At 43.2% G+C, this 10,683-nt stretch overlaps 1 protein-coding gene across 5 annotated transcripts in view; it reads right to left on the reverse strand.

Moving 5' to 3' along the window:
* The window catches only part of LOC126379115 (copper-transporting ATPase 1), a 75,518-nt gene that overhangs the window by 10,098 nt on the left and 54,737 nt on the right, over positions 1-10,683 (reverse strand). For all 5 annotated transcript variants that reach the window (XM_050027724.1, XM_050027726.1, XM_050027725.1 and 2 more), the window contains 12 exons: positions 9,597-9,756; positions 8,311-8,410; positions 7,845-8,045; positions 6,308-6,464; positions 5,053-5,209; positions 4,341-4,470; positions 3,138-3,273; positions 2,623-2,765; positions 2,389-2,481; positions 1,671-1,781; positions 938-1,087; positions 194-264 (listed from right to left, as the gene is read on the reverse strand). In XM_050027724.1, the coding sequence (XP_049883681.1) occupies positions 194-264; positions 938-1,087; positions 1,671-1,781; positions 2,389-2,481; positions 2,623-2,765; positions 3,138-3,273; positions 4,341-4,470; positions 5,053-5,209; positions 6,308-6,464; positions 7,845-8,045; positions 8,311-8,410; positions 9,597-9,756 (1,609 nt within the window). The remainder of the gene's footprint in view (positions 1-193; positions 265-937; positions 1,088-1,670; positions 1,782-2,388; positions 2,482-2,622; positions 2,766-3,137; positions 3,274-4,340; positions 4,471-5,052; positions 5,210-6,307; positions 6,465-7,844; positions 8,046-8,310; positions 8,411-9,596; positions 9,757-10,683) is intronic.

Raw genomic sequence — 10,683 nt, forward strand, 5'->3', positions numbered from 1 at the left:
ATGATGAATTACAATACAATTGTGAGGTTACCAACCTCATCAACCCTGGTGTCAGGGTTATTACTGAGCCACCAAAGGCCCTGACATTGTGCTGGATGACAAAGTGATATGTACACTCCGGGATTCGAACCCGGGACCTCCGGATCGTGAACGCTCAAGCACTGGAGCTTTTTTCTTTTTTTTTTTTACTTACGTTCTGAGCAGTAAACTTGAGCAGACAACTGACACGGAACTCATTGCCATAGCAGCTGAGGCCATCCACGGCTGAAACAAGAGATTCAGAAATCAGAATCATTTATTCAACGTAATTATCATGGATAAACTTGTTGAAGGTCAATGTAACATTTTTGAATTTACGTCATTTCGCAAGGTGTTGTGGCTGAGGAGAAGAAATGACAAGAAACTGCAACAGCAACACATCTTTTAAATCAATGAGGGTATACATTACAAGTTATTTAATAACTAGAGGAACACATTCAATACCAGACATTTTTATCATTTAGGTATTCATTAATCTTATAATAAGCTTTTTTACATAAAGTAAGCTTCACGTGAGCTTTAAATTTATTTTCTGACAAATTCAAAATATTATCTGGTATTTTATTGTAAAACATAACCCCAAAAAAGATTAATTTAATTTACTTTTAATCATTTAATTCTTCACAGAGTCCGCTTACCCAGTAGTTTAGCTACATTATCATCGTCATATTATATCGTCATAAATACAATGCGGGTAAACGATGTACTTGGAATTCTGTTACAAGTAAATATGCGCAAGGGTATTTTGCGACTTTGCATTCTGCGAATAGACGTTTTGCGACTAGTCATTCTGCGAATAGACTTTTTGCGACTGGTCATTCTGCGAATAGACTTTTTGCGACTGGTCATTCTGCGAATCGAACGTTGTTTTTGCAAATTGATCCAAATTACAAGTTACCTGTAACTGTAGTCCGTACGCGGCGAATGCGCCGCTAGCGAGAGGTATACCCAGTAAATTATAGACGGACGCAAACAAGAAATTGAGTCGCACGCGCCGCACTGTTGTCCTGGACAGCTCGAGACATGCCACCACATCTAGCAGGTCATTCTGCGAACAAAAAAAATATTGGCTATAAAAGCACACGATAAAACCTGGTTTCAGATTCTAGCCGACAAGCGCGAGAGGCGACACAGAAGTGAGACCACCTGTACCATCTAATAACTCTCAACTACAATACCAGATGGGAGCCATCGGTACAGCAATGCAGGACGGAAGGGGCAAGTCACAGGGACTGTAACCTGGACCCTATCACTGCGGGTTGGTGGAGGTATTTTTACGGCTAATAGCCGGAACCAACGGCTTAACGTGCCATCCAAAGCATGGAATCATCTTACTTTTTCGGACAATCAAGTGATTCAATCCTGAAAAGTGCTTATCAAACAAAGGACAGTCTCACAAAGTGATTTCGACAATGTCCCCATCGGGAATCGAACCCGGACTTCCAGATCGTGAGCCTAACGCTCTAACCACTAGACCATGGAGGCTGTTAATGGCTGATACATAAAGAACCCGGTATTATGTGTTTTAATTATTTGCTCATACTTGTATAGCGCGCGTTTCGCGCTCAATTGTCCCTTCCAACCTCTTTCTTCTATTCCGTGGCTTTCCTCGATAAATAAAAGCAACTTACCCTCATAAGCACCAAGTCTGCGGCTTCGACAGCCACGTCTGTCCCGCTGGCTATAGCGATGCCGACGTCAGCTTGCGCCAGCGCAGGGGAGTCGTTTACACCGTCGCCCACCTGCATTACATGAATATAATTTAAAAATAAGGTTCTAGAGCTTTTTCTTGGGTGTTCACAACGGTCTCCTTGGTTATATTAAGTTTTTTTTTATATATGTCATTTTTATCCCGTTCTATCGCTCGTGTTTCGGAAGGCACGTTAAGCCGTTGGTCACATTTTTTCATACAAATTCCATTTTCAAAGAAATTTCATGTCTTTACGTTTAATAAAAAGTAACTGTTTTGACTAGTTGGAAACCAGCGCACTTGGTATAGACCATTTGCTTCGATCCTGACGCACTTCAAAAAGTAAACTTTTGTAAAAAAAAAAAACAAAACAAATATTCTTATCGTGTGGGTTGTGAGGTGGAATACCAATCTCACCAACCTTGGTGTCGGAGTTATTACTGAGCCGCCAAAGCCCCCTGACATGACTCATGTAACGACTACGTACTTATATCAGTAAGTAGTGACCGGGACCAACGGCTTAACGTGACTTCCGAAGCACGTAACAAACAAACACAGAACACTATGAAATAAATCAAATCCAAATCAAATATCGCACAGAACTACGACAAACAAAGATTTGTGTATTTGTATTTTTTTTTGTACATTATGTAACTTACCATAGCAACCTTCTGTCCTTGATCTTGCAGTTTCTGTATCTTGGCCACTTTATGTGACGGTAGCACCTCGGCGTACACTTTGTTGATGCCGACCTGAGAAATAAAATATGAATGCAATCATCATCATCATGTGACCGTGTAGTAGCAGTGTAGACTCATGATTGGAACAGATAGGTTAATTTGTGACTAGTCATTTTGCGACTAGGCAATTTGCGAATTGTAACATTATATTACCTGTCTTGCAATAGCAACGGCAGTCTTCCGGTTGTCCCCAGTGAGTAGACACACTTGCAGGCCCATTTTCTTCAGGCAATACACAGCTAAGTGTGCCTCTGGCTTTACCTCGTCCGAGACGCCTATTGTGCACACTAGCTGATCTGTAAACAAAATACAAAATACTAATTTTGCTAAACACTCAGTATTATTTGTACATTTGCCAGTTTTAAGCCATCATTCTGTGAACTGGGCATTTTGCTAATCAAATGCGAATTTTTCATTTGCACGGTGGGCTTTTTAAGAACTGGTAATTTATGCGTAAATACCACTTTTAGTGTGTCACTTTGTGAATTGGTAAACATTTCACGAACTAGGCATTTTGCGAACTGTGCATTTTACGAACTAGGCGTTTTGCGAATATGTCTATTTGTTAAAATGTAGACTAAAACAAAATATTGGTGAAGTGGGCATTTTGCGAATTGACATTGTGCGAATACGCATTTTGCGAGGCGACGTTTAGCGAAAGTACTGACCGTTGATGGCGGCTAGGACAGCCGTCCTGCCCAGCTGTTCATCTTGCAGCAGCGCGTCCTGAACCCTCCGGGGCACCGACACTCCATTCCTGTTCATCCACTCCCGGTTGCCAATTAGGACTATCTGCTCTGTCTCCTGGACACGAGAGAGAAGAAGAGATTAGAGTAGTCCTAAGGGGAAGTATTCCGAACTTCTGTGTTTCAAATCATACATACATACAGGGTGTTGGTGGCATCGTAACGAATACTAAGTGGGATGATTCAGACCATGATTCTGAGTTGATAGCAAGTGGAATTTTCCGTCGCAAAACTATGGAACACGTTTAAATATATAAATAAATATATAATATAAAATACTTGAATCGATATAATCGATTCACATACAGGGTGTTAGTGACATCGTAACGAATACTCAGAGGGATGATTCAGACCATGATTCTGAGTTAATATCAAGTGGATTTTTCCGTCGCAAAATTCATGTTATTTTTTTAGTTTTTTTTTATTATTTTCAATTCTATACTTTTGCGATGGAAAATTCCACTTGATATTAATTCAGAATAATCAGCTGAATCATCCCTCTCAGTATTCGTTACGATGTCACTTACACCCCATACAAGTACATACAGTAGCCATACAAATAGGTATGGGTGTTAGTGACACTGTAACGAATACTGAAGAGGATGATTCAGACCATGATTCTGAGTCGATATCAAGTGGAATTTCCTGTCGGAGAAGTCTTGAAAATTTTAGAGCTTATTTAAATTATTTTCCGTTCCATACTTTTGCGACGGAAAATTCCACTTGATATCAACTCAGAATTATGGCCTGAATCATCCCTCAAAGTTTTCGTTACGATGTCACTAACACCCTGTATATATTGTCGTCTCGGACAATGCACTACGCGGTGGTCACAATTAAAAAGTAAACTGTACGGGTATGTACAGTCATGAGCAATATCATGTACCCACTTTAGAACCCTGTCGCACTATCATATTTGACATTTAATGAGACTTACGGTTTAATTTGTCAAAAAATTCAATGTGACAAGATTTCAAAGTGTATACATATTAGTACTCATGACCGTACGGGGGTGGAGTGAAGACGTAGTGTGTGGCAACGAGCCGTTATTTGTATATATGATTATATTCAGGCGAATACACTACATACTCTAACAGCTATGTTATGTTACAGCCATAGACCAACCTCGCCGCTGCTCATGGAGCGGATGATGCAGTGCAGCCGCTGCGCCGCCTGCGCCGAGCTGAGCGCCGCGTCGCCCGCGCCCGCCACCACCTCCACCGGCACGCCGTGCAGCACCAGCGACGAGCCCGGCCTGTGGGGACAGCTCACGGTCACCACTCACTGATGTAAGCACGCAGTCGTTACATGAGCCACGTCAGGGGCCTTTGGCGGCTCAATAGTAACCCTGACACCAGGGTTGGTAGGTGTAATATCTCTCTCTCTATTTAAGAGCTGCGCTCTTGTCGGTGGAGTAATCGCCATTCCTCTCTTCTCCCCGCCAAATTCTTCACCTCCCGATACGACACGACCTGCACCTTCTCTTTTATTTGTTTCATAAATGTTCTCCTAGGTCTACCCCTTCCTCTCTTCCGTTCAATTTTTCCTTCTTTAATGCTTGTTATAAATGAATCGTGTCGTATCAGGTGGCCAATCATATTTCCTCTCCGGTTCTCTATAGTCTTCAAATAGGTCTTCTATGGGACGGGAAATAATAATACACATCGATCGCTTGATAAAAACTGCTTTTTGCGTGTGGGCAACCGAAGGGCGTTAGAGGTTAGCCAGAGAGGTGGCTCATGTAACGACTACATACTTACATCAGTAAGTACGGCTTAACGTGTCTTCCGAAGATTGAAGCTAGGATACATGAAAACTTCCACTTGTCATGACTCACCGCGCTTGGTTCAGGGCGTTTCTCAGAGCCGGTGGGTAGTCCTGGGGCGGAGTCCCACGGAGCCTGGCGCGCAGCCCGCAGCCCGGCGCCGCCGTGAAGTTCACGCACTTCAGCGTCGAGTTTCCGTTCAGTACCAGCGTGCACCATTTGACTATTGCTGTGGGAGGAACGTGTTAGCAAAAGGTAAATCATCATCCCCCTAGCATTATCCCGTTTCTCACAGGGTCCGCTTACCTAACCTGAAGATTTGACAGGTCCGGTTGTTTACAGAAGCGACTGCCTGTCTGACCTTCCAACCCGAAGGGAAAACCAGCCCAATACAGGTTAGGTTACGTCACATACCTCTGAACATGCATTTCTCTCTGAAAGTGGGTTTCCTTGCGATATTTTCTGTCACCGCTGATCACGTGATAATCATTTATGATCCAAACATGAATTTGAAAACAAATTCGTCAATAATTAATTTAAACATGTGCTGGCTTCGAACCTGCGGCCTCAAAGTGAGAGGCAAGCGTTCTAGCAACTGGGCTACCACGGATTGCCTCTCACTTTCCCACGAGGTCACATATATTCGAAATACATTTCTCGGGAATGTGGGTTTCCTCACGATGTTTTCCTTCACTAAACACGTGATACTCATTTATGTTCGAAATTTCTTGGTCTAAAAACCACGAATTTAACTAAGTACCTATTTATGTATTAAATTATCACATGCTTATATCAGGATCATGTGATACTTAGAACATTATAACCTACTAGCTGTTTGACAAAACCATGAATCCTATACGGATAAATAATTTGGTTTGATTTGTTCTACTGGTTACCAAAACCTCCCCTCTTCTTCAATCAATCAATAATACTTTATTGCACAGACATATACACAGGACATAAACATACGAATAATCATCATCATCATCATCAGCCGTATGACGCCCACTGCTGGGCATAGGCCTCCCTCAAGGATCTCCACGACGATCGGTCCCGCGCTGCCCGCATCCAGCGGCTTCCCGCGACCTTCACCAGATCGTCGGTCCACCTTGTAGCGGGCCTACCCACTGAGCGTCGTCCGACACGTGGTCGTAAACAGCAATTTCTGCCAAGCAACCTTAGGGTAAAAGAAGTTTATGCATTGGAGCTCGGGATGGTCGACTCACCACAATTCAAATTGTGGTCTTCTTCCACAATTCCCCCCATCCGGGCAGATATTTGCCAGTCCCCCCCTCCCTTTTCAATAGAAAAAAAAAACTTCACTTACCAGAAGCGACAGGATGCTCGGAGTTGAGTTCGGCGGTGAGCAAGCACGCGAGTATGTCCGGCAGGGTCGATGCTTCCCCGGTCAGCAGGGACACCTTAGCGACAGAGGTGCACCCGCGCGTGATCGTGCCCGTCTTGTCGAATATCACTGTCTTTACCTGCATATAACCAGTGTAACTTAACTATGATCAAACTATAAATGTGACGTAACTGTAATGTCACTTTACAGTGGCATACGACTATAAACGTGACTTAACTGACATGTGTCTGTAAATCGAACTTAAGTGTGATCAAACTATAAATGTGACGTAACTGGAATGTCACTTTTCAGTGTCACACGACTATAAACGTGACTTAACTGACATGTGACTGTAAATCGAACTTAAGTGTGATCAAACTATAAATGTGACGTAACTGTAATGTCACTTTACAGTGTCACACGACTATAAACGTGACTTAACTGACATGTGACTATAAATGGAACTTAACTATGATCAAACTATAAATGTGACGTAACTAAAATTAAATTTTAAGTGCCATACGACTATAAACGTGACTTTACTGACATGTGACTATGACTATCATTTTGATTATGATTACACCCACTGAATAAGATTATCTATTTATAGTCAATTTGTGCCCTATGGTACAAGAGAGACGCGATGCTCCGAGTTATAGACGACTGTAACACGCGACTGTGACATAATATGATTGTGTCACGCGACTGTGACATATGATTGTGTCACGCGACTGTGACATATGATTGTGTCACGCGACTGTGACATATGATTGTGTCACGCGACTGTGACATATGATTGTGTCACGCGACTGTGACATATGATTGTGTCACGCGACTGTGACATATGATTGTGTCACGCGACTGTGACATATGATTGTGTCACGCGACTGTGACATATGATTGTGTCACGCGACTGTGACATATGATTGTGTCACGCGACTGTGACATATGATTGTGTCACGCGACTGTGACATATGATTGTGTCACGCGACTGTGACATATGATTGTGTCACGCGACTGTGACATATGATTGTGTCACGCGACTGTGACATATGATTGTGTCACGCGACTGTGACATATGATTGTGTCACGCGACTGTGACATATGATTGTGTCACGCGACTGTGACATATGATTGTGTCACGCGACTGTGACATATGATTGTGTCACGCGACTGTGACATATGATTGTGTCACGCGACTGTGACATATGATTGTGTCACGCGACTGTGACATATGATTGTGTCACGCGACTGTGACATATGATTGTGTCACGCGACTGTGACATATGATTGTGTCACGCGACTGTAACATATGATTGTGTCACGCGACTGTGACATATGATTGTGTCACGCGACTGTGACATATGATTGTGTCACGCGACTGTGACATATGATTGTGTCACGCGACTGTGACATATGATTGTGTCGTGTCACGCGACTATGACATATGATTGTGTCACGCGACTGACAAGGGACTGTGACACGCGAATGTGACATGACTACGGTATGATTCACATACCTTGTGTGCGTTCTCCAGGGGCTCCGCTCCCTTGACGAGCAGCCCTAGCCTGGCGGCGCGCCCTGTAGCCACCATGACAGCAGTGGGCGTGGCCAGGCCCAGCGCACATGGACACGCTATGGCCAGCACAGATAGGGCGAAGTGGAACGCTGTCTGGACTATTAGCTCCCATTCTGTGACTGATGAATTCAGAATGTACGCCTGCAAGAGAAAGAATCCATGAAGCCGCAAATAATTATTTAACATAATTCATATTTAAAAAAAAAAGATGTGTTTGCTCTTGGCCCGAGGCTTGCTCGAAGCCATTGACAAAGCCTAAGATGGAGCTCGCTCGCCCAGAAGGTGCCTGTTCACTCTGGCCATGGCTCACCTATCACGTTGGTCTAACAGAAAGCTCGGTGAGGCGTGGGTACTTGGTTCACCTTGCGATGGTACCTCTGAATTCCTGGGATATTCGTGAACTTACCGGCGTAATGGCCTTGATTCTGTTGATGTCTATGGCCCCGCTGATGATCCAGCAGACCAGCGTCAGGATCGACAGGAACACCACTAGGGGGACGAAGTATCTGCAGGGAGAAACATTTAACATATCATCAGCATCATCAATTTAAGAGCCACGCTCTTGTCGGTGTAGCATTTTCCATTCCAGTCTATCAAAGGCCAATTCCTTGACTTCCCTATAAGACACGACGTTAACCTTTTCTTTAATCTGTTCCATGTAAGCTCTTCTTGGTCTTCCCCTTCCTTCTCTTTCCTTCTAGCTTTTCTTCTATTATGTTTTTAATAAATTCGTCGTATCTTATTAGGTGTCCAATCATCTTGCCTCTTCTGTTCTCAATAATTCTCAGTATTTGTCTTTTTTCCCTTACTCGCAACTTGCTTCTATGCTGCTCTGAGAGCAAATAAAAAACATAGAAAACTTTCAGCTGCTTGTCTTCCCGGGCATGTCGTAAAAACCGACAGTAGGATTGTGCCCTCTAAAATGATGGACTAATGTTATGGGCGATAGGCTGATCCCTTATCACCATAAGGTTTATCATATCCAGCTTACGACATCGTATCAACAGTGGCTGCAAGTTGTCTTTGATTACTTGTGGCTCTGCCCACCCCGTTAGGGATTACGGGCGTGAGTTTATGTTAGTATGTATGTCTTATTAGCACTTCCTCATTTTTAACATATCATCATCATTATCAATTTAAGAGCCAACGGCCTCTGTGGTCCAGTGGTTGAGCGTTGGGCTCACGATCCGGGGGTACCGGGTTCGAATCCCGATAAAAATGAAAAGAAAATTATATTTATTTTCTGGCAAAAATCACTTTATGATCCCTTGTTTGGTTATGCCATTGCAGGCTGATCACCCGATTGTCCGAAAGTAAGATGATCCGTGGTTCGAAGGGCATGTTAAGCCGTTGGTCCCGGCTATTAGCCGTAAGAACACCTCCACCAACCCGCATTGGAGCAGCGTGGTGGAGTATGCTCCATACCGCCTCCGGTTGATTGAGCGGAGGCCTGTGCCCAGCAGTGGGACGTATATAGGCTGTTTACGTATGTTATTATTATTGCGTATGGCAGACAAAAATAAAATATCCTGCGTGGATCATATATCCAGCTGAAGCTCCCCTAACCAAGTCTCTGCCGCATCCGTCACACAATTCAGCCCGGCTATGCCACCTGGGAACCGGTGCAGAGGGCACTCGTTCACTATGGCTATGTGGTGGTTTGGTATGGTTTATGTATGTATGTCTACTCACCCCGCTATGGTGTCAGCGAGTCTCTGCACGGGGGCCTTACTGCTCTGAGCCTCTTCCACCAGCCGCACTATCTGCGCGAGAGTGCTCGCCTCGCCCGTGTGGGTCGCCCGCATCAGCAGACCACCATGCTGGTTTATACTGCCGCCTATTACTAGGGAATCTGAAAATAAGTAAAAATATATATACAGGTGTATATATAATGTTAGTGACATCGTAACGAAAACTTTGAGGGATGATTCACGCCATGATTCTGAGTTGATATCAAGTGGAATTTCCGTCGCAAAAGTATGTAACTGAAAATAATAAAAAAATACACATAAAAAATCATAGATTTTCCGACAGGAAATTCCACTTGATATCAACTCAGAATCATGGTCTGAATCATCCCCCTCAGTATTTGTTACGATGTCACTAACACCCATACACACTCTTATGGCTACCTGTATGTACTTGTATGGGGTGTAAGTGACATCGTAACGAATACTGAGAGGGATGATTCAGCTGATTATTCTGAGTTAATATCAAGTGGAATTTTCCATCGCAAAAGTATATAATTGGAAATAATAAAAAAAAACTAAAAAAAATAATGAATTTTGCGAAGAAAATTTCCACTTGATATAAACTCAGAATAATCAGCTGAATCATCCCCCTGAGTATTCGTTACAATTCAATTAAGTCACTAACACCTTGTATATGTCGTAACCAGATCGTAGAATTGATCATTTCATGATGTGTTCGACCATTTCATGAAATGGTCATATTTCACACGTTGGCCACATCATGATGTAGTTTGCCCAAATCAATGAACATAAAACTTTTAACGATATGAGCAACTAAATGCATGATTACTACACGATATGTCCAAACGTTGGCAATCATATCGTTGTGCTTACGATCCGGAGGTCCCGGGTTTGAATCCCGGTGGGGGTAAATCACAAAAATCACATTGCGATCCCCAGTTTCGTTAGGACATTACAGGCTGATCACCTGATTGTCCAAAAGTAAAATGATCCGTGCTTCGGAAGGCACGATAAGCCGTCGGTCCCGGTTACTTACTGATGTAAGTACATAGTCGTTATATGAGTCA

Source organism: Pectinophora gossypiella, chromosome 28 (assembly GCF_024362695.1).
Source record: "Pectinophora gossypiella chromosome 28, ilPecGoss1.1, whole genome shotgun sequence".
NCBI classification, from domain to species: Eukaryota; Metazoa; Arthropoda; class Insecta; order Lepidoptera; family Gelechiidae; genus Pectinophora; species Pectinophora gossypiella.